Source organism: Natator depressus, chromosome 9 (assembly GCF_965152275.1).
Source record: "Natator depressus isolate rNatDep1 chromosome 9, rNatDep2.hap1, whole genome shotgun sequence".
NCBI classification, from domain to species: domain Eukaryota; kingdom Metazoa; phylum Chordata; order Testudines; family Cheloniidae; genus Natator; species Natator depressus.
The window spans coordinates 26,876,292-26,901,368 of NC_134242.1; the positions used below are offsets into that span (position 1 = coordinate 26,876,292).

The following is a 25,077-nucleotide window of genomic DNA, read 5'->3' on the forward strand; positions in this document are numbered from 1 at the left end:
TGTTTTAAGAAAGTCTGCATTAGGATCTCATAAGATTGTACATGATACAGTCAAAAACAAAATAATTGTTTTTGAAGATACGTATCTTCAGAATTTGAAAGGCAAGAGCACTGTAGCAGTAAAAGATTTCTCCCAGTTTAGTTGTCTTCACCAGAACTATATACAGCTGTTATATTTAAACTGAACTTTTGTTAAACTTACTATGACAAAGGCTGGAGTTCTACATTGACAGGATAACATTTTAATGCTCAAGTATCCATAATCCATTGAGTTCAGCAGTGAAATTGCTTCATCTGCATAACCATTTGGTTTAAAGGCCCTATTTTTCCAGATAAATCAGAAGTATGTGCTGCTAAGCTGCTTAACTATACTTCAGTATGCAAGAATCTTTTGACTGCACATAAACAGTTTAAAAAATGAAAATAAAAAATGTAAAGACAATCATTGTTCAGCTTCTCAGAGAACATTATATTCCATGGCAGAATTTTATTCACTGAAATGGTTTGATTACTTCCATACCAATGTCTGTTTGGCCTCTGCCCCTTTTATCTAATATTGCCTACAATTTTCAAACCCAAGTGTGGAAAAAAGTAATGAAAGTATGATGCAGGAGGCCTATGCAGAAGTTTCAGAATTCACTTCATTTTCTAAAATGAAAAGAACATAAAGCCTGTCAACTTACCCGTTGCTTGGGGTAACAGGTAGAGCTGGGGTGTTCTAAAGAGATGAAGCAGAAGACGGCATGTCATTCTCGCTCCAGGTTCAGCATCTGGGTCCCCACAGGCTATGGAAAATGGGACATTGACACAAGGCACCTTCTCAAGGAGCTTAGAAATCATATACAGAATTCACTGGAAGATCCACAGAAATAATTCTGTAAGACAGAACCTATTTCAAATGCAACTAGAGCATTTTATTTGATGGGAGTCAGCATTTGTAGTTTTTGGAAGAAGAGAGGTTAATTAAGCAGAACTAATTGTCGGAGGAAAAAGCAAGGGGAGAAGTGGTCAAATGAGAGCAGAGATGAAGATCTGGGTGAAATTGTGCAGAGCATTTAAAGCAAGGATCAGCACAGAAGTGAAACAGAAGGTGAGAAAGAGCTACTGGAGGGATTCCAAGCATTTTGTATTATGGTCTGATCAGTGGGCAAGGCAGAAGAATGCACCTACTCAACTCTGAATGGACTAGAAGGGAGCAAGAGGAGGCCACAGAGAAAGTGATATCAGTAGTTGAGGCTGGAGGTAACCAAGATATAGATGAGAATTTTAAGTTGTGAGGGCCGGAAGGAAGGGTTAGATTTTTGAAATGTTGTGAAAGAACTAACACGCTTTGGCAATTATCTGGATGTGTTGTGTGCAAGAGACAAAGAAGTCATATATCATATGGAGATAGGGGACCTGGATAATAGGGAGAAGGATGGTGTTGTCAAAGAAGTAGAATGCATTTTATATGACCTTTATATCATTTATCAAACACAGATTCTTTGATTCGCCCTGACATTAGTACTACTTATGGGACCAGTCTGTTACAAACGTATAGAGAGAGTATCCTGGCCGTCACATACTGCAGTAGCATTCTCCATCAGAAAGTGGTTTCAGAATGAGTTGTAAATATTTGCAATCAACAGAAAGAAAAACGTTTTTACAAACAAAACACCACAATGTGTCTAGATTGATATTGATATTTTCTTACCTGCTGCAAGGAGAGAGGGAAGTGCAACATGCTGAACTACATCCTCCAGAGAAAAACATTGCCGGGCTATCAGAATAGCAATGAAAGTGGCCAGTGAATCATGGAATGAGAGGTCACTCACCTTGAAAGAAAAACAACACTGGAATGCTTTCACGTTACGACACACAAATCTTCATTGCTGTGATTAATGACCAAGATATAAAAGCGAACTTGGCTTACCAATGAAGAGTAAAATTGTCACAAATAAGCAGATTCCTCCACTTTTTAATGCACCTCCCAAATATTTTCAATGGCAAACATCTATTGATTTAAGTTAATTACAAAATGTACTGTTTTTTTCTTCATACATTAAATTTTAATTAAATGAATAGGAGACAAAAATTGATTTATAAAAGATGGAACAGATGTTATCTTTAAATAGAAATTGGTGGCACACATATTCACTCCTCAGCTGCTAGCACACAGCAAGAAAAATTCTAGATTTACACAGCCGTCCTTTAACATGCATGGTCAAAGAATAAACCAATCTTTTAAAGTACTAGGATAAATATATCAAGCAAGGTCCTCCACTGATGGAAACTGTCATAACCCCACTGGCTTCAATGGAGCTCTGACAATTTACAGCAGCTGAGTTAGGATCAATGAAGTGTATTACACCCTTATGACTAAGTGCCAGCCCAGAGGCATGCTATTTAAGAGTGGGACTGTTCAATTCATGGAAACAGTGATTGATAAGGAAGATATGCATATAGATATCTGCCTGTCTCTTTCACAAGGTACCTCCCATAACCTATAGCACTACACTACAGTAGTGCAATGAGAAAAAAGTGTATTTGAGTAAAAACACAACTCTGTATGTAGTCTATATTTTATTTTGAATGAAACAATGAAAATGCAGAAAACATAATTCAGGAGTTTCAGAAGATGCTTTGAAAAGATAAACAGATACAGTTCTAAAACCCTGTTCCACAATATATAGTGTTTAGATACTATGTGATGGGTCTTCTAGAGGCAACTTAAGATAAATATGTTTAACTGGTACTTATATTTCAAGATACATTCAACTTACATCCACACTGCAAAGCAGATCATTAAAACCCCAGACATGGTTTGAAGAACAGCAAAGAGCCTTTAGAACCCCTAACCATTCCGAACTTAGCACTGTGCAGCATGCTGTCAACTCTGCACAAAGGTTAGCTATATCGTTAATTCTAGAAGACAAGAGAAAACAAGTTAACAGAAGAAAAACGCTCATTAGCAATAAATATTTTGGAGATAAATAAAAGTTTATGTCCAGATCTATATTTCAGATTTCATCTAGGTCTCTCCAGTTGTGGAGACCCATTCTTGCTAACTACAACGTTTGGTACATGCATTGTCCCCAGTGACTGGCATGAGTCTAATGTGCTGTTGCACAAGACACTGCATTTTGTAGAGATCCTCCTCTGACAGAATGTACCCATGTTCACACCCCACACCCTGTTGTAATAATCTTGGTTCAAGTTAGGACTTTAGATGGTATCATTTGAAAACTTATCATTTGCTGGTCAATATTGTCCTGATAAAATATGTGTAGCTACATTGTATGTCAAGTTATCATATTCTAGTATATGGTGTTATTAACACATATTCCAAACTGAGGTCCGTCTCAAAGAAAGGAACGTGAGCTCTGTTTAATTTGCATTTAAGCATTAAGCAGAGTAATCAGCTAGGTATGAGAGACAAAGGATGTTTAAACAGAGAAAAACAGATAGAAAAACACATCAGGGAATACCCTTCCACATAGACTCGGCCTCCTGAATCTCAGCTGGAAATGCTTTTCAAGAGGGAGACTGACACTAGAAAAAGGAGGGACAAACACCCCAAGGCACCCCTCCTCTCCCTCTGCCCATCAGTTTGCTGCACCTGAAGCAACAGAAGAAGCCTTCATAAAGAGAAGAATCCCTGGGAGAAGGGGTCCTGACCTAGAGGATTTGGTCAGTAAGACTGCTGAAAGCATATGGTGAGAAATTTTCTTGAATCTGATATAGTTTGTTAAGTTGGGCACCAGTAGCATTTTAACTTTATTTTCTTGTAAACATTTCTGACTTTTATGCCTCATTACTTGTATTCACTTAAAATCTCTCTCTCTAAACTTGTTTTATCTAATCCAGCGTGTTTAAAGTTATGTGTTTCGGAAACTCCATTTTTTATTTCTATTAAAAATATAACAGACTTCACATAAACGTGTACTATCCAGGAGATGGCTGGGCAGTACAGGACATACATATCTGGTGGGAAATAGAAAACTGGGGGTGTTTTGGGGTCATCCTGCTGTATAATCAAGGCTGGTCAGAGCCAAAGTGTGGCTGGCTGGCTGGCTGCAGCACACATGCAGACATAGCTGGGAGAGACTTGTATGCTGGAGGCTGTTGATAGCAGTCCACAGTGGAGGCTACAGCAGCAAAGCATTGTAAAGGGCACCACAGGTTAGAGGGCAGGGGTGACACAGCTACTCACTTATCTGGATTGTACCCTGGTAAATCACACCTCCTTTATCAGTTGTCTCCCCCAACATGCTTCAATCACCTTCCCCCACCTGCTGGCCAACCATGAAAGGTGAATTTAGGGATACAACCCTTCCTGGCTCCACCCCATAATGACAAGTGCTCTGCTCCCCCTTCCAGGTGACACAAGCTGACACTCCTGCAGTGGTGGCATGGGGAGAAGAGCTCCAGCTTTGTTCAAGGTGCCAAATCATTCCCTCAAAATGGACCATATTGTAACAAAAGCTAAATTAAGAAACCACCATATCTTGCACAGATCCTAGGCCACCATGGACATTCTGCCAGCTATCAACTGTAAGGAAAACCATGCCTCACTGCAATGTAGCTAGAATAATTCTCCTGATTTAGGAGCAAGAAGGGGACACAAAATCAAGTGTGTCATTGTCACTTTGTGGATTACATATAGATTAAATTAATTGTGATTCAGTGCAATGTTAAGAGCCATGTTGACTGGTTAAGAGAGAAGAAATGTGGGTTACTCACCCTGGGCCAAGTTCCTTTTTCCCTTCCAGAGTGAAACTCCCTTGGTAACCTTGGGGTGTTCCTTCTCATTGACTTAATGAATCTTTCCCTTTCCGCCACTCCACATTGCCAATACTCCCTCAGTTGCCTAGACTGCCTCAGACTGAGTTTTGGAGGGTAAAATGACAAAATATCAATATGCTCTTTAGGGAGGAAGAGAAGGAATGATCTACCACATGAGTGTCACTCAGAAAGGGAAAAAAGATTCCTGCTATGAAGCGTAGCTGATAATTCCCTCTCTCTTCCTTAATCCATCAGTGACTTTTCAGTAGCTTTACCAAAGCGAAGGAGGACGAAGAGAAAGACTGATGAAAAGATATCTATAAGAAGTTAGAAGAATAGATATTGCACATTGTATTTCATAATGATTCCAAAATCCAAGATACTACTTAAATTCACTCATTATGATATGGTTAACCCTGTTATAGAGTCTTAGACCTTGAGGATGACAGTTTTCAATATCTGAATTAGATAAGGGTCAGAATTAAATCTGAACAACCTTGAACATGGAAAGTTTATCATCTGCCCTTGAATTCTGACTGAATTCTTGATTAAGTGTTCTTAATAGGAGTCAAACCAGAACTCCATATCTCAACCATTCTGATTTTGAGGGAACTGGAGTTGAAATCCAGATGTAAAATTCAGGCTCTTCTCTACCTGCATTATGGGGTTTGCAGAACAGATAATTCAGAAAAACAAGTCCAACAAGGAAATCCAATGCTATTTTTGGATGGAAGGAATAGTTTTAACATTTGCCTATTGTTAGAGATCCTAAGAAAAGGAAGTAATGGTGAGAAGAAAAAACTAATCTTTATGAGAAAGCTGATCTCTAAATGAGGTCCAAACACTGAAGAACTCTTCAACGCAATACCAAAATGCAAGGATAAAGGAGACAATTATTGTTTGTCATAAAGGACAATAGCAAAGGGAATCATCACACAGAAGATCTTTCAGTTCTGTCCTAGAAGAGGTATGCTTGATTTGGAGTGAAAATCCTAGGACCAAATTTGGAGTGTCAAAGGATAATTTTAATGAAATGGGAAAAAACAGTGTTTTGTCCCACAAAATCTAACACTTTTGGCAACTCTTCTTTGAATTTGAGTTTAGTGTGTCCTTTGTGGATGCTGAAATGATCACTGTAACAGTGATCTTTCAATAGCAGTCCTTCAATGTTTTCTCACCTGGAGGATCCAGACTCTCAGGTGGGGCATAAAGGGCAGGGCACACAGAGGAAGACGTCTGTGTGCAGGAGGTTGAAAAGGTGCATGGTATTGGATCTGCTCTTCCAACGCAAATACACATCTGTGGCTATGGGTAATACAGAGAAGGTTCTTTGAAAGCCACCTGCCTTTCTTTTTTGCTCTCACATTGATCCCTACGGTAGCTGAACAATTAAAAAGAGAAAGAAGCCATATCTGCATTACGAGCTGAGGTGAGATTCTCCTGCTTGTGTACACATATTCGGGCTAGCTCTCATTGAGCTAGCCTAAGTATAAATAGTAGTGTGGCCACAGTAGCATGGCAGTGCAGAATACGTGCCCACCGGTTTCAGAAAGGTTTTTACTCAGCATGGCTGAGCCATGCCTCTGCTGCTGCTACCCGTGCTGCTGCAGGTACGCTGTTATTTATATGCACACTAGTGGGATGAGAGCTAACATGAGTATGTGTACACAAGCAGGGGAATCACACCCCTAGCTCGTAGCAAAGACCTAGCCAGAGAAAAGGGGGGAGGGGGAGAGAGAGAGAGAGAGGAGGTAAAAACAGAGGTAGAAACAGACAAGAGAGAGAAACCAGAAAGAAAAAGATGGTGGCAAAGTGCCAGGAGAGAAAAGGAAAAGGTCCCTATCATTAGCCAGCCTATTGCAAGGATGCATCACCAGAAAAGGCTGGGAACCACTTTGACAGTCCCTTAAAGCCTTCTCTTCAAGAACTAGTCATTATCTTGAAAGCCTGAGCTGACAGGAACGTCAGTCTATTTTCTTCTCAGTTGCCACAGGTACTTTCCATTTAGAGACCAGATACCATGGAACATAGGAAATGCCAGACTGGTTCAGACCCAGGGTCCACCCAGACTAGTATCCTGTCTCGACATCAGCCAGCACTAGATGCTTCAGAGAAGGTACAAGAAGCCCCAGAGCAGGCAGCTGTGGGATAATGTGACCCACATGCAGGTGTCATCCTAATCCTAATAGTTAGAGAATGGTTTAAATGCTGACGCATGAGATTTTATTTCCTTTCCAAAATTCTTCTTTAATGAATTAGCTATAACAAATCTGGATGTTCTTGTTATCCATTTAAATGTCCAGTGCCTCTTTTAAACTTACTAAGTACTTGGCCTCAACAGCATCCTGTGGCTAGGAGTTCCATAATTCAATTAATTAATAATATAGTTCATCTGGGGAAGGAATTGATCTGGTACTGAACATTCCTTGACAATGAGGATACTATCAGGGTGTGATGATGATTGTGCTGAGATAGCAATCCAGTGCCAGAATCATGTAAGCCTACACCTGGAGTATGCCATTTGTTATTAATCCTTGTAATGTTATGCAAACCAGTCTGATGCAGTCTAGGTGAATGGAAACCCACTCAAAAGAACAGTGCAATAACGAAGCGGTGAGATAGAGGAAATCTGTAAATGAAGAAAATACCAAAAGGATACAAAGGGAGCCAAAAAAGAAGGAAGGAAGGAAAACATGCACATAAACAGCCCCAGCTAGCTCTAATAATATCTCAGATACTTCATTTCACTCCACCACTAACACCTATGTCAACTACTTCCATAGTTCTATTTCTGAATCAATTTCTCTTACCTTCCTGCATCTTGGTGCCCCATACATACATTCATTAGTGCATTACAGACAAAGCTGTAGCGATTGGCTGCATTGTCATTCAGGATCTTGCCTAGCATTGAGTAGTTGATGCTGTGAGCAGAGGGATTCTCGATAAAATCCAACATGAACTCTGGATCCCATAACAAGTTGGAGTTTGAGGGCTGTACGTTGCTGTATATGGTTTGCTTTACCTTTGAACAGGCGCTACTAAGGGTTAAAAACAGAAGGAGATACAAAATTATTATTCACTTCTCCTGGGTTGTTGAAATATTTATGCAGATTAAAACAAAATGGCTACCAACTACTACTCACAGAGCTAGTAGATATATTGTTAAATCCCAGAAAATCTATATTTCCCTAGAAGGCACTGGAGCACACAAGCATGGGTGGCGGGTATCATAGGCTGGGGGAGGCTGTGCTTCAGCAAACAGTGAGGCATGGCCTCGCACATGCTCCGCCCCCAGATACCCTCCTGCTTCCAGCTTGGCCTGGCTCCAGTCTCCCTGTGGGTTGGCGCTCCCAGCACTCCGGGGCTGGGGCCACACCGCCCACCCACCCAGCACTCCGGGGCTGCGGGAGGCGGCTTGGGAAACTCCGGGGCTGGGGGCACTAGCCTGGGGTGGGGGCCAGCAGCAGCAGTGGGGGGGCCTCTGGGCTCTGGGGTTGGGGAGATGGAAGGGGTGGGGCCTCTGGCAGAAGGAGCAGAGCTATGAGCTAGCCTTCCTCAGCCAGCGGTTCACATGTCGCCCATGCACACAAGCAAATTCACCCTACTTGGATTACTCTTCTGTACACTGTTTCAGAAAGCTGGTGTGTTTTTACAGAGAGTCTGACAAACCCAGGTAGCACACAGCCCATTTGACTAAAGTTTTCCTGCAATTAATATAAACTGACAAGTTCCCATACCAGCTTTGTGATATGTTTATTCAAAGCCTGAGCAGCAGATGTATCAGAAAGCATTCACCTTTTTTGGCAAGGATTTCATGTAGTACAACATGCCTTGTAAACATATGCTGATGCTGGTTCAGAAGACTGCTATTCCTCCTTTACATTTCACGACATATTGAATGAACTGGAGCGTGCATGGGGGTGAGGGGTTAATTAAGTGCCAAGAAATATCAGGATCCTACCTAAATTCTTTTTAAAAAATAAAACCTCAACACCATAAAAAGACTACATATTTGACAATAACTTTTTAATTATTGACACAGTGAACTAGATATCATCTATGATTTCTTGGCTGACAGAATCAAAAAATAGAAAGAGGATGTGAGAATGTCATGTTTTTATGACATTAACAATAAACACAAAAGAAAGAGAGAAAGTCTAGGCTGGGATATTAACATGTGACTCCATATTTAAGGCCTTATTTACACGAGTAAATTTTACTAAATTCAGAAATCAATTTAAGAGTTCTTATGTCAATTTAGTGTAATCTGAATCTGATGACATAAAACACTCAAATCAATTAAAGTCTACACAGGGGTTGCACTGATCTAACTAAATTGGTATAACTTTGGTGAAACTACAATGTATGGATAGGATCTAACACAAGTTGGGGAAGAAGTATTATTGGGTCAGAAATGTAGTTTTCATGTCAGAGATGGCTGTGATCACCAAGGAAATGGAGATCAGACATTGGGATCAAACACAGCAAATCCCTCAGGGTATGTCTTCAATGCAAAGTTAATCCAAGCTCTTATTCGGGTGTTGCCCCTAACCCCCATCCTGTATATACACAAAAACCTGACCCAAGTTTAGAGTTTTCCCAGGCTAGCTAGCTTATGTGGGGCTAAAGGCTGGGTGAGGTTATTACTCAGGCTGCTAACCCAGCCACTTTGCAGTGAGGATGTGGCTAAACTACTGGAGTGCTGATAGTCCTCCAGTGCCTTCCCATAATTCCTTCACATGCCCAGAAGGACAGACAAGTTGTCCCGTAATTCACTGGAAAGAATCACAGAGTGGCTTAGCTTAATGCAGCAGCACAAAGAACCATGGGATATGCCCCCAGAACTCCTAGCGACACACACATGGGTGAGTACAGCACCAGTGAGGACACAGTAGCGTGGGTATGGCTCCTCACACCCGGGGTAGGCTAACTCAGGGTGCAACCACCTAGGTTAACTCCGCAATGAAGGCATATCCGCAGAGGCAGGAATTTTCTAATGGTGTGAGCATTTAATTTCTCCTGCAAATAAGGTTTTTGTCTGCCTACCAGAGGCTGGGTGTAGTTTACTACTGTTTAGCTCCAATTTAATTTTAAACTCCATTTTCCAACAAACTTGTTTTCATTTAATATATTTTAGGTCGTAAATTATTCTTGGGATTTTCACTGTGGTCCATTCTCCAAGACCAGGAAGAGGAGTTTCTGACCTCTGGTGAGAGGCAGAAAGGCACTGAATCTGAGACCATGTCTACACTACAGGTGTTACAGTGGCACAGATATGCCACTGCAGCTATGCCACTAGTGCCATAGCTTAGACACATCCTATAGTGATGGAAAGGGTTTTTCTGTGTGAGTTTTTCACATCACTGAGTGCCATAGGTATATGTTGACCTCAGGCTGGGGGAGACAGATGCACTGGGAGAGAGAGGTGGCTACTAGAAACAAGGAACCATCAGTAACAATTTTTTGTGGATTTTTGCCTTTTTTATCTTGAAATACATCACTACCTCTTCCACAGTCAGAAGCAGTTTAAATGGTCATTGCTCTGTGTGTCTATGGTGTTAAATGGTATCGTACGGAGACGAGCTCCATTAGTCTTTTGGTTTATCAGTTGCTGTCATCTCCATCAGTGCAAATGGGATCCACAATAGGAAATCCAGACCTCTGGCATCACACAGTCACATTATTCAAAGTATTCTCTAATCATAGGGAAACCAATGAAAAGAAAGGACGAGAGTAGCTAAATTTGTCTTTAAAAAAAATACAAAAAAGTATCAAAAATCAAGCTTGGACTTGGACTTTCTGAAAGTCTTTGAAAAGGTCCCTCACCAAAGGCTCTTAAGCAAACTAAGCAGTGATGGGATAAGAGGGAAAGTCCTATCACAGATCAATAACAGGTTAAAAGATAGGAAACAAAAGGGTAGGAATAAATGGCCAGCTTTCAAAATGGAGAGAGGTAAATAGCAGTGTTACCCAGGTATCTGGGCTAGAACCAGTGTTGTTCAACATATTAATAAATGATCTGGACAAAGGGGTAAAACAGCAAGGTGGCAAAGTTTGTAGACAATACAAAACTACTCAAGACAGCCTAAATCCAAAGCAGACTAGAAAGACTTAAAAAGGGCAACAAAATGGCAAATGAAATTCACTGTTGATAAGTGTAAAGTAATGCACATTGGAAAACATAATCCCAACCATATATACAAAATGATGGGGTCTAAATTAGCTGTTACCACTCAAGAAAGATCTTGGAGCATTGTGGATAGTTCTCTGAAAATATCCGCTCAACATGCAGTGGCAGTCAAAAAAGCAAACAGAATGTTAAGAACCATTGGGAAAGGGATAGATAAAAAAACAGAAAATATCATAATGCCACAAACTAAATCCTTGGTACACCCACCAATTGAATACTGGGTGCAGTTCTGGTCACCCCATCTTGAAAAAGATATATTAGAATGGGAAAAGGTACAGAGAAGGCCAACAAAAATGATCCGGGTTATGGAATAGCTTCCATATGAGCTATTCCATAACCCTAAGGAGAGATTAAAAAGACTAGGACTTTTCAATTTGTAAAAGAGGCAACTAAGGGGGGATATCATAGAAGATTATAAAATCATAAATGGCAATGAGAAAATGAATAAGGAAGTGTTATTTACCCCTTCACATAAACCAAGAACCAGGGGTCACCCAATGAAATTAATAGGCAGCCAGTTTAAAACAAACATAAGAAAGTTCTTCTTCACACAATGTACAGTCAACTTGTAGAACTCATTGGCAGCGGATGTTGTGAAGGTCAAAACTATAACTGGGTTAAAAAAAGAATTAGATAAATTCATGGTGGATAGGTCCATCAATGGCTATTAACAAAGATGGTCAGGGATACAATCCCATTCTCTGGGCTTGCAGTACCTAAATTTCTGACTGCCAGATACTGGGACTGGATGACAGGGGATGGATCACTTGATGGTTGCCCTGTTCTGCTCATTCCCTTTGAAGAATCTGGCACTGATCACTGTTGGACGAGAGGATACTGGGCTAGGTGGACCATTGGTCTGACCCAGTATGGCCATTCTTATGTTCTTAAGTGGACAAAAATTATCCTTCATGCAACTACCCTGAAGTCAGTAGTTCAACAAGGGATGCAGTTGGCTTGTAATTATTAAGACACCAAAGTAATATGAACACCGCAGAAACAACTGTGAAATCAATCTTTTCTCTCTTCCCTTAAGCTTTTGAGGAGAAAGTGCGCTGAGAGCTGCAGTGGTTATTTACATGTGCATCCTTTTTGTATTATTTTGTGTATTTTATCCAATGGAATAGCTCAAAGTAGCTGTACATGTAATGAATTAATCAATCAATCAATCAATGAATCAGCACTATAACTTTGGCACACATTTTGCTGAAGCAAAGTAATGAGACCGGAGTTTTATGTAGTTTGGAGCCAAAAGTATACCACCAGAGGTACTGGATAATCCAGACCCTGCAGAACCAGCTACTCCTTTGGTATGTAAGGAAGGAAGTGCCTGTTGCTGAAGATGCTGAATGTCAATTCCACTTACTTCACTATTTATTTGACAAAACCTCTCTCCATCATCTCTGTTTTCCTCTCATTTTGTAAAATCAGCCTTTGTACCTGCGTCCACATTTAACTTCACTGAAGCCTACAGAACTTTGCCGCTCACCATACTTCTACTTCCATACAACTCATTGTTTAAAGGTAAAAAAGCTCGCATGACTTTCACCTGAAAATCTGGCTTTTTTTTTCTTCAATACTAACAAAACTCCTCTCCTTGAGATAAGTAGCTTACCGTTTCTGAAATGGGGCTTCTTATTCCACATTTCTAATCATTTGCATGCTGCTTAAAGATTGAAGGCTAGATTACGTCTTAAAGACCCACTTATATGTTGGCAGGTTGGGGCCCACTTTGCAGAAGGATCCTCAGAAAGACTCAGCCAGGATTCCTCCTGAGACTTGGAGGAAGGACACACTGCAGCCTTAGCTCTACCACCCATTAAAAATGTAGGCTGCATGTGTTCCTCTTGAGCCTGGCCAGTTACACTGGACATGGTCCTCATCTCACTCTGCCCCTTTAAAGAATCCAGTACTGTTGGAATTGTAGCATATAGCGGGGGGGCTTCACTCACTAGTCACAATGCGACTAGCCTTTTCACAAGTGGTGTAGGTAGAAGGGGGAAAGCTCATTACATTCCATCCCCCAACCCATGCAGCACAAGTTACAGTCTGAACATAATCTAATAAATGCCAGAATCAGCTCAAACTTTGTTAATAGATGTAAAACAGGCTTATGGAACATATTAGCTTCCTGAAAAACAACGTAAGTACAGTACGCATACAGTGCAGAAGAAGGCCAAAACCAAACAATTAGGGATTCAGACAGCATTTTCAAAAGCACTGACACTACTTAGGAGCCTAAATCCCATTGACTTTCAAATGGTCTTTCCTCTTAGGTGCTTTGGAAAATGGGACTTAGCTACTTCAGAAATTTTTGTACTAAATCTATTCTACAGATTGGAACACAAAACAGAATTATTCTTCTTTCCTAATGGTCACAATGATAACCATATCTTAATACAGTGGATTTGTAAACTAAATTTCTGATAACATGTTATGCTGAGGGAGTGGCCGGAAGATCAGAATCATAAAAAAATGTGAAGAGAGAGTTTAAAAAAAGGAAGTGTAGTAAACATTAGTAAATAAAAACGTCTGGAAGCTCCAGTAGGCTTCCTTATGTCAGCTGTTTAGGATGATACCAGAAAAACCACCTTTAAAGCCAGAAGTCAAGAGAAGGTAAGAGTCAAGTATAAAGTGAATGTTTTCTTAAATACAGCATTTTAATATATTTTGAAATTTATTAAAAGAGGGAACCAATGGCACCTGCAGTGTGGTAGAGAGCAGCTGAAAGAGTGATTGAAGTAGTTAACTATTGTGTGTCACACACAGTAAGGCACCATCAAAGATTAAACTATTGTACCGCTAGTGCCTTGTGTGCACTGCTATAGTTAAGGAACCCCCTGTATTTCTTTATGAATTACCAGTCTTCAGAGGGTTTGTATTTTAAATCAGTCATTTTTAATTACGCTGGACAGGAAAACCTGTCAAACAAGTGCTGTGTGCAGATGCAGTTAACAGTTAACACAGTTAACTCCCATGTTATTAGCATGCCATTTTAAAGTATTATTATAGGACACCAATAAAATAGATTCTTTTTTGATTATGGGATTTTTTGCGGGGGTGGGTGGTTTTTTTGTTGCCATTTTATATGCTCTATTAAGCCGTAGCTTTTGGAGTTGAAAAATCTGGGGACGAGGTGAGCAGTAGAATAAATGCACTGTTGTTTTATTTAGACACATCTGTAGTTAAGAAGCTACCCCATATTTCATAATTTTTTACTAAGCAACATTGTAGAAATACTGGCCATGTGCATTTGTAAATCCATTTACAATATCCACAGGTTCTCTTACTGGTAACTCTCTCAGATAACTATGCAATGCAAACATGAAACATGCAGATCAAACCCACAAGGATAAGTGGGGGAAAAACGTGAGTAAGCTGGTTTGTAACTTTCACAATAAGCAAGTGCACAGACAAAAGGTCTTTTTCAAAATAGCCAAAAATACTGACTTCGGGGTTTCTAAAGTAAGATTCCAGTTTAGAACAAGGAACTGAAAGTTTGCAATATAGCACCTTGCAAACGACACACTTTTTGATGTCTCTCTACCTATTTCTAATGACAGATTTAGTAAGCAGAGTATTGTACTGGTGTCAGCTAAGCCGTCATTATTTTCAGTGATGGTATAGTTATTACAGTAGATTTACAGTACTAGTACATTACGGAGGATCTTAAATTAATGAAAACTAAACTGCAATTAACAGAATTAAACTACTTTGCTAGCATTATCTCTATTCTGTATGTGTGCATGAGCACGTGGGCACTTACCCTCATAGGTCCCTCCTGCACTGAGCAACTTGCAGGTGGATCTGTGTACCCACATGGAGCTCCACTGACTTCAATGAGGTGTCAGTGGGCACAGAGGTATGCCTGCTGTTCTGAGCACTCAAGCAGTATCATGACCTGTTTCAAACCTGAAACAGTCTGTGTAGGCAAAATGGTTCACAAGTAGGGCAAAGGAAAACTAGCAAGTAGAAAAGGTGCATTTTAAAGAGCAGATAAATTGAATTAAAAGTTCATTACTACAATACATAAAGGCAGAAGTCTGCTTGTTAGTAGATTCTACAGTTAAATTTAAGTTTGTAACATCTTTGTGCTACTAACCTGAAAAGGTCCCCAAATTTGCTTCTCAGGTGGCTACATGACACATAGAGATCATAGAGGTAAGCTAAAATACATCTTTCTGGAGAAGAACATTCTGATGGATTAACAACATGCTTGACAACACCACATAATCTGGAGGGAAAAAAATCCGAGATTAATTCCAACTCAGACTTTTGAAAACTTATTAACTGCCCATTTCACCTTGAATGGTCTCTTGTAAAGTGTTAACTTCTTGTCTTAACAACCTGTTCCACCTTGCACTTAGCTGTGACTCTCTGCGTACCTTTCCCAGACCTAAAGAAGAGCTCTGCATAAGCTTGAAAGCTTGCCCTCTCTCACCAAACAAATTTGGTCCAATAAAAGATATTACCTCACCCACCTTGTCTCTCTAATACCTAACTATACATTTTAATATTATAAAATTAACATACCCATGCCAATAACTAGACAATGGTCTACGTCCATAGAAAAGTCTAAGTGAATGCATTCTCAATAGGTATAAAGGGTTTCATTTGAAACCTAGTGTCACAATTTTAAAATGAAAATAGTTAAGTGTTCTTAGTATTTTACACATACGGGCCACAATCCTGCAGTGAATTACATACAAGGGAATTCCTACCGACATCAAGAGGGCTCCACACAGGCCACAGGGGTCTGCCCAAACAGAGCTCATTGCACAATCAGGGCCATGAAAAACAGATCAAAGATTTAGAGCCCTGTTCCCTAATAATAATGATACAAAAGTGTGCAACAATTACTAACCTAGCACAGCATAATCTTAATGTGCACAGAGAAGGACTAAGCATTTCACATTTTAATTGGGCTTTGCACCAATGGAATTCAGTTTTTAGCTAATATCACTGTAACAGTACATGGAAGCATACATTTCATATGTTATTTGGCTCTCCCTGCGTCTACAGTGATTGTCAATAAGGCATTGTTGAGGAAGGAAGACCACAGTATCCTCTGCATCAATGATTTTATACTGGGACAGTTACCTACTGTTCGCCCTTTTCTGTCACACTTGAGAGGCCAGTGTGTTCTATGCCCACCTGTCATTATTTACAGTGTTAGCTTTTGGGGGCAAAGACTGTCCTATCTGATGTTTGTATACTGCCCAACACAGTGGAACACTTGGGAACTTACTGTAACACAAAGCAAAAACAACAACAGTATGTTACCTTTGAGTGAACCATTCTGTAACTACCCACAGCTAATAGGACAGATAACCACTTCAGATCTTAAAGAATATTTAAAACCAGTTTAGCTAAATCAGTGCAAAAATCTACAGAGCAACTATTGCATTGTGTATAAATCATTTAAAAAAATTTAGTTAAACTAATGTAAAATCCTTATTTCAGTGTAAAAGTAGGTTATATCAAGTTAGCTTAAGTCAATTCCTCAATGATTTAAGCTTAACCGTAATAAACCATTCAAACTGAATTTTTGCACTAGTTTAAATGGTTTTTGAATGATTTATATGCAATGCAATGTATACAGCTGACATATTTGAATATATTCTTAGTTTAATTATGCATATTATAAACAAACAGAAAAAATACAGCAGCTACAAACCCTTCAAAAACTTGTGCAGTCTGCTCTGGATTTAAAATTAGGCAGGCATGGTAACGCCGTAAAACAGCAACAATGCACACACATAATCCTGTGGTGTAACTTCCTGCCAGGCTGGATGACTTCAGCAGTAGTTCTGCTTCCACAACACTCAGTTCATTTAACAGCTAAAGTATAAGATAAATACTGAACTGAATATCTTTTTCCAAATTAAGCTATACAAAACATTTCCAAGAATCATAAATGAGAAAAGATACTGAAACATCATACAATAACATGCTAAAATTCATTGTTATTTAATAAGTTAGAAGTCAAGAAGAAAGTACTGTAACAGTACAAAAAACACACACACAAAGAATTTTTCTTCACAGATGTAGAAAGTTTCTTGTGTCTAGACAACCGTTGCATAAGACAGAGAAGTGCTTTAGATTAAAATAGACATTGAAACCATATTAAATAAGACATTCTGGACTAAGATGTTCTGGAATTGCTATTTTTGAAAAACTACAGCACATTTCAAAGACAATTGGAATACATTCTCCAATTATTAAGAAAAAATAAAAGTACAGTTGCAAACAAAAGGCTCTTATATAGTGAGTTTGATCCATAGATCTCCAAGGACTGCAAAAGGGAAGTTAAGTATTGGCAGCCCCACTTTACAGGTAGGGAAATTGAAGCATGGGTAGGTTAAGTGATTTGCACAAAGTCACAAATCTAGAAGAATCCAGATCTCCTAACAACCAGGACAGGTCCTATCCATGGGACACATGCCAGTCAGATATATGTTTAATATCAAGGTAATAATTTCATATTTATAATGTGAGTGGAAAAAAATCTACTCTAACACCACAGAATGTTTATTTGTACAGCATGTCACTGTTCTGCATGTGACTGTTATACAAACTACAAGCCTATTTGTTAGACACATACCATTTATGGAAACATCACATTGTAGCTTTGTCCTGACATACATAAGAACAAAGCAATCACTTTGTTACCTGTATAGCAAAGTCAATAAGCCCATTGATATTGAGTGCTGGCTCCATAAGATCAAAGATAAGCTGTATGTGGTGAGCCAAAGGAAGATGGTATGATGTACCTGAAGCAAAGCTAGTTATTTGTTCTAGAACATTACTCGAGATCTGTGAAAATGAAAAACATCTGTGTATTAAAACATTATAACAACTGAGTATTTCTCTTCCTAAATATTAACACTTCTAACATCAATTTAGGTAAGTGATTTTCCATAATTGTTCACTAAAGCATCAGATAATAAAAGCACCTTACAACATGCCAATGCTCTAGTAACTGATAACTGAGGAAAGGTTTTTTAGTTACTGGTTTACTACAATGTATATTCAATTCTGACTCAGTTTTGTGTTCTATGCCAGCAAAAACAAGACAAAAAATTTGCCTTGTCGCCTAAATGGATCAACTTATTCTCAATTTTTGCAATTTCATTTCTATTATTTATGAGATGTTTTAAAAATGTAATTTGTAGTGTTGAATCCATGTTTAAATCTTTAGGAATTCTGACCATTTTAAAATTCATACTTATTTTATTGATCATTATGATTAATTGCTAAGATGCTTTACTAATAAAAATCAATCACAAAACATATTTAGCAAAATCATCCAAAAAACTTCTCAAGAATGTGCTATACAAGATTTTTAAATCTATTGAATTTATGCCCACTTTTCTTTTATGATTTGTTTTCGGTGCCGATCTCAAAAATATATTTAAAGGAAACGTTACTGGCATTAATGGCATTTTTATAATGATAATTAGCACTAATCACTTTATCGCTAAACGTTGAAAGTCTATGTTGACAAACTAGCATGTTTTGAATGGAAACAAATTTGCAGTTCTTGATAAAAGTCTCTCTGTGGAAAGTCCACGTGTAATTTAAAACAATTCACACATTATTTGTGTTTTGTAGTTATTTACTAAAGTAGCTTTGATAGCAGAAGCAAAAATAAGCTAAAATGTTTAAATCCTACAAAAAATTTAAATCAAGTGAAGATTTAATCTCTCACTCTCTCTAGCTCTCTCTCACACACACGTTAAACAGAAACATGGAAAAGATTTCACCATCTTTCATGAAAAAAGTTAATGATAATTTGCACCCTAGACAGATGAGTGGCATACTGCACAAAACTGATGAACTGAAAAGAAGCATTTAATTTAGTAATGAGCAATAAATACATTGCAGTCAATTAATAATCTATGCATAGAGATAGCTGAATATTATAGTGATAGTTCCAAATATTTCATATGTACTGTACAATATTCATGACATTAGTAATAGCTTTGCTAACATCTTGCTAGTACAAAATAAACAATTTGGAGAAGGTATTTAAAAATATCGAGGGAGTATTTCACTTGTCTTTAAAGTACTAGTGCATTAAAAATTAATACTATGTATGGATCAGATTTTTTTATTATACAGTTTTCTTCCTACTTGATATGTAAAGAGTGCGACTTAAATGGCTACAATGTTATGCACAGGAAGTACCTGAGATGTCACCTGATGTTGATCGAAATAGGACAGCTGCTGCAGTTTTGTGAACATTGTCTCCAGAGTTGGAAATACTTCTTGTTTGTTCTTCCTGGCTTTTTGCCCTTCATCCCCAACTTAACAGATAAAACATTATTTTGGTCATTTTATATTTAACAGAGCCCATGCAGTTTTGCATTTTTACTGCTTCAAAAACAAAATTAAAAAAATGTAAATGCTTGGTTCTATATGACCACATAAAACACCATTCACACCAGTTTTTTACTGCGCTTAGAAAAAAACATTTCACAGCATATAACATGATGCAACTTTGGGGAAAAACATTTTAAAGTAATTCAAGTGTTTTAAAAAAAAAAAAGACATTTAGCAAGGGCTGAAAATATTTAAACAATTTTGATAACATGGTAGTAAACATAAATCTTTCCAGGCTGACATAGTGTATTCCAGATTTTAGCCTGAACATAATTTTTACAGCCAAGTTATTCATATGGATAGAGAGACATATCGTTGAAATGATTTTAAGTGTACTGGTACAGTTATAAGGCAGATCTATTCTAGGTATTTCATGCAGCAGGTGTAGTGCCAGTATTTGGTTGGTTGATTAGGAAGGAAAGAAAGTCAAATTATATTATAAATTTGCATGGCTCTAACCAGAACTTTCTCTACACAGTTCCTACATTATGCATGACAGACTTTGGAAAGCTCAGTACAGTATTTACCCCCCGTTTCAGTAGTACTTTTCTTATTCAGGATTTTCAGGATATCTTTGGTAATCTTCTTCAGTTGATGCCTTGCCTCATCACGCTCTTTGCCAACACCATAAAGAAGAATCATGCGCTGGTTACATTCATGACTAGAAGATTCATCCTGAGAAACAAGAAAAGCAAGCAAATTAAGCAACTTTCATTTTCTCTTGTTGATTGCTATTAAGGAGTAAGAAGAGACAATTAATTCTCTTTCCAACACTAAGTACAACCTGGATTTACTTACATAGTACAGATTAATTTTGCCAAGGTTGGAGCTGCCAGGTGCACAGCACTTTTGAAACTCAAATCACTTAAACTCAGATGCATAAATATGAACTTTGCAGTATTCACTTTAGCCGTTGCCAACTTTCCCTATTCACCCTCTCCCATACGAAATACTGAGCAGAGATCTCAAAAGCAAAAATAAGCCCTAATGAACCTGTGACCCAAAAACCTATTGATGCCAACTGGCAAATGGCACAGGGATCCCCTGGATTCACCAAAAGGGGTCACGTAAGGTCTCTACAGAAAGTATGTGTCACATGGGTCATCATAATCATTGTGAGATGTATGTACGTGAGTAGTTATGTATACAGTATATGCTGAAAATTACATTCTATAGGCCTTGTAGTTAAAGACAGGTCACTCAAAAGTAGCATGCTTTGAGATAAATTTCTCCAGACAGAAGGTGGGAGACATTTATCTCCCTGGTGGACCATTATGTATTGTGTGTCTTACAATGGAAGTCTATTAGCATACTGAGACAAATGCTAATGACCAGCTTGCAGAGACTTCAGAAGGAAATGAACAGGAAGAGGTAAACAGTAAGAGATCGGGGGGGCAACCTGTTTTCAGGTGAAGATCAAAGGTTTGGTCTGGCATACCTTGAGATGCAGAGAGACACCCTGGCATCCTTCAGTTTGTGATGACAAGCTGCTAACAGGCTTGCTATTATGTAAGGAGGCTATCACTTAGGACGGAAGAATCCAATGCACCGCTACAGACTAGGGACCGAATGGCTCGGCAGCAGTTCTGCAGAAAAGGACCTAGGAGTTACAGTGGACGAGAAGCTGGATATGAGTCAACAGTGTGCCGTTGTTGCCAAGAAGGCCAATGGCATTTTGGGATGTATAAGTAGGGGCATTGCCAGCAGATCGAGGGATGTGATCGTTCCCCTCTATTTGACACTGGTGAGGCCTCATCTGGAGTACTGTGTCCAGTTTTGGGCCCCACACTACAAGAAGGATGTGGAAAAATTGGAAAGAGTCCAGCGGAGGGCAACAAAAATGATTAGGGGACTGGAACACATGAGTTATGAGGAGAGGCTGAGGGAACTGGGGATGTTTAGTCTACGGAAGAGAGGAATGGGGGGGGGGGGATTGGATAGCTGCTTTCAACTACCTGAAAGGGGGTTCCAAAGAGGATGGCTCTAGACTGTTCTCAGTGGTAGCAGATGACAGAACAAGGAGTAATGGTCTCAAGTTGCAGCAGGGGAGATTTAGGTTGGATATTAGGAAAAACTTTTTCACTAGGAGGGTGGTGAAACACTGGAATGCGTTACCTAAGGAGGTGGTAGAATCTCCTTCCTTAGAAGTTTTTAAGGTCAGGCTTGACAAAACCCTGGCTGGGATGATTTAATTGGGGATCAGTCATGCTTTGAGCAGGGGGTTGGACTAGATGAACTCCTGAGGTCCCTTCCAACCCTGATATTCTATGATTCTATCAGCCAGCCTAGTTGAAAATGCTGGGGAAAGTATTTGGGATAAGCTAACTTGTAGGAGATAGAGGAATGCCTTGTGAGTTAAGTTTAGGCTCGAGAAAGAGTGTTATGATTTTATTTGTAACCATTTGCTTCTAATATTTTTACTTTCCATACTTTCCATGTATGTATATATATGTGCGCGCACGCACACATACACACACACACAGTATGTGAAGTTGAGTGGTGATCCTGATTGAATCTTGTAACATGATGTGTACTATTCATTTGGGAGCAGTGAATTTGAGACTTCTGTTAGTGTTCAGTGGATCAGAGGCTGGGCACTCTAGAGGGATCATCAGAAGACTCGGGGATTGATGTGTGCCTATCGCTAACCTGTGGAGAGAGAGCAAGTCTTGTGGAGGCCTGGAAGGCAGCGCTTGTGTTGCCAGAGGCTGGTGGCATCAGGGAGATGATCCATAGCAAGCACAGACAAGACTTCTTCATGCTAAGTGCAGGTGGTAGTGAAGTGCCTCATGACCCTGGGCACCACAGGGAAGCATCAGAGCATTTGTGCCTCCTCAGAAACACTTGGCCAGCATCTGGACAAACTCTGCACTGGTGCCTGTGCCACTGACTCCTACAATCACCCTGAAAGCAGATGTGACTCAGATTCTCCCCCACACCCAACCGTTTTATGTCAGTTAGGGCTGCAGTAAGCAGTACTAATACAGACATTTCCCTTCTGTATTGATACAACAACGATAAAAGATTTAAGCTTCCTTTCCAGAAACCAGCACAAATATGCTACTAATAGCCATTGGTACAACTGAAAAACCACACAAGTCCTGTGATATATCAGCACAGTAAGACTTTATCCTTTAAGCTATAATACATTTCATAGAAAGTACATTTGCTTTAGGATCCTCTCCAAACAATCTAACATGAGTTTACTGGAATGCTCTATTAGTGCATTTTAGAGGAAATGCCATTTGAAACAGGAAAAGACCTTGATGGGCAACGTTCCAAAGAAAGAATCTGATTAAAGCAGCAGCATGAGCAAAAGGAAAGCACATGGGCCTGGAAACGAACCCTAGCACTCCCATTTACTTGCTTCATGGTTGCAGGCAAGTCACTTCACCTCTTTTAGCCTCAATTCTCCCATCCATAAAAAGGGGATACAGTGACTTTCCTACCACATAGGGTGCTGTGCGTGTTATCATTTGTACAGTGCACTGAAGTGAAGTGCTCAGAGAAAATTATATGAATGATCATTCAAACATACACAAAGCAGACGTGTTCATTCTGTGCAGACATCCTTTATTTATAACCCTGTTGGCCTGGTCTGTTTCAAATGCATCCTGCAACAAAATGTCTTAAATGCAGCATTTCAACAGATGTTTAGCAGTCTGGTTCAATATCACCACCCATCACATTTGACTAATTGCCTAGAAGAGCAGATTCCGCCAGAACAGCGCTGTGCTGGAATTACTTTTCCCTCATTATTCAGACCTGCAGAAAGTTCAAATAATACACACTTTACTTGGACTGTCATTTGCTTCTTTTATGAATGATTTAATATACTTTCATAGAATCCTATTTTTAAATACACAGATCAGTCGATCAATTCTTACCGCAGTGATCTTATTTAAGATAAGGTGAAATAACAGTTTTTCAAAACAAAAGATCTATCTAAAGCCCAACATAAAGTGGGTAAGAGATCTACAGGATTCTGGGACCAATATATATAGGATACGTCTACACAGGCTGCCATTCACACCCTGACTGCAATGTACCCACAGGAGCTACATTAGCTAAAAACATAACTTAGCATGTTTCCTAGACAAACCACTACCAACTTCTTTTTGCTAGCAGTGAAAAACGTACCTGGGTAGAGAAAAGTTGAGAGAAAGATGAAACATATCAGTTTCTTCTCCACACATCTGAGCACTGAAACAAAACTTATGTGAAGGAAGTCAGTGGTGAACTTACTGTTTACTGGATTCTGCAGATATTTATTCAGTGAATCCCCATTCTGCATGTCAGAGAAAGAAAATAATTCTAAATGCAGCCCATAAGCCCTCATGACATTTCACTCTAATCGTTGACCACTCCGGAATTTTGTTTTAGAAACTTGGAGAAGCAAATCAGACTCTTTTACAAAAATTAAAGAAAATCTAAATCATTGAGGGTTTTGTAGGACTGCCATAGCCTGGGTCAAGTGCCCCCAGGCTGGGCACTCATCAAGCTGTTGGATTTGGACCGACAGGCTGGGGACAGTATCCCCTTTGGTCTGGGTAGGCTCAAAGCAATGTCTCCTTCTTCAGCCTTCCTGGGTAAGAATGCCACACACTCATGCCTGAGACACTCAGGTTTATTAATTCCAATCTGTATTTGAATCACACACGCCTTGCAATTACAATCACTATTAAAGTAGAAAACAGCAGACAGCAGAAAAAGACAATGGCCAGTTATCTTCTCCTGAGACACAGAAAGATCATCATGGATTTTTCCTATGGAGCACCAACTGCCCCTTATAATTTACCACATTTTATACACACGTAAATTACATATTCATGAATACTCTTCATATCACCATTAAGAATTATGTATATTGTGTGTCTTATGCAACTCATTACAGTACATGTGTGTAAACGTCAATTGGCTTGATTTTGTTGTCCTTGCTATTTTCATGTTATTTCTCTTTCCTAATTGATTTATTACTGACCATGCACTGATGATACATGCTTGATCAGACCACTTTTACCCTTTACGTGATTTACAGACTTGTTTTTCTCTAATTGGCTTTTTGGCAGCACATTTTGTGTATCCATTATTCTCCAGTTAAAGCACATGGTCAAAATATCATCTTCGTCCGATACAGCAGCAACTGTAAGCAAGTTTACTTAATAATAAGGTCACTAAGGCAACAATCATGTCAAAACTAGGCCAAAGCCAATCAATCAGTACAATTATCCAAACCTATTCATTTAGAAATGACTCATGTCAATTCCCAGTAGCCTCTAAGCCCACTCCCTAGGCAGAGGCACTCTGTCTGGCACCCCGCTTGGGAGTCAGGCCACATGGTCCAACTGCCCTAAACGCCAAGCCCAATGCTGAATCCATCCCCCCAAAGGCTCCCCAGTAGCATACTTTCCCAGAGCTCCAACCTTGTGGGCACTCTGATTTATAGTTTACCAGTTCAGGATCAAGTGATAATCAAAGTAAATTAACAGACCTTGCAAAAAGATTTCTAAAGCAATCATTCTTTACTTTATACAGCACAAGAGAGACACAGATCTGTGCAAAATAAGGAACAGCTATACACAATTCCCCAGCTCAATTTCCTTGACACTTTTGAGCATTTCAGGGGATTTGGTCAGAGTCCTCTAGGAAATCCAAGGTCGTTCCTCTCCCCCGAACAGCTTTGCCTTCTGGTTCTGGTCTCTTCTCTCAAACAGCTAGAGAGAGAGAGAGAGAGAGAGA

At 39.3% G+C, this 25,077-nt stretch overlaps 1 protein-coding gene across 1 annotated transcript in view; it reads right to left on the reverse strand.

Moving 5' to 3' along the window:
* Positions 1 to 25,077, reverse strand: part of MED12L (mediator complex subunit 12L) — a 328,770-nt gene that overhangs the window by 73,199 nt on the left and 230,494 nt on the right. Inside the window, exons 16-24 of the mRNA XM_074963764.1 lie at positions 19,866 to 20,013; positions 19,144 to 19,262; positions 17,626 to 17,769; positions 16,631 to 16,794; positions 15,056 to 15,187; positions 7,574 to 7,801; positions 2,762 to 2,903; positions 1,693 to 1,813; positions 683 to 784 (exon numbers count right to left, since the gene is read on the reverse strand). Of these exons, the coding sequence (XP_074819865.1) occupies positions 683 to 784; positions 1,693 to 1,813; positions 2,762 to 2,903; positions 7,574 to 7,801; positions 15,056 to 15,187; positions 16,631 to 16,794; positions 17,626 to 17,769; positions 19,144 to 19,262; positions 19,866 to 20,013 (1,300 nt within the window). The remainder of the gene's footprint in view (positions 1 to 682; positions 785 to 1,692; positions 1,814 to 2,761; positions 2,904 to 7,573; positions 7,802 to 15,055; positions 15,188 to 16,630; positions 16,795 to 17,625; positions 17,770 to 19,143; positions 19,263 to 19,865; positions 20,014 to 25,077) is intronic.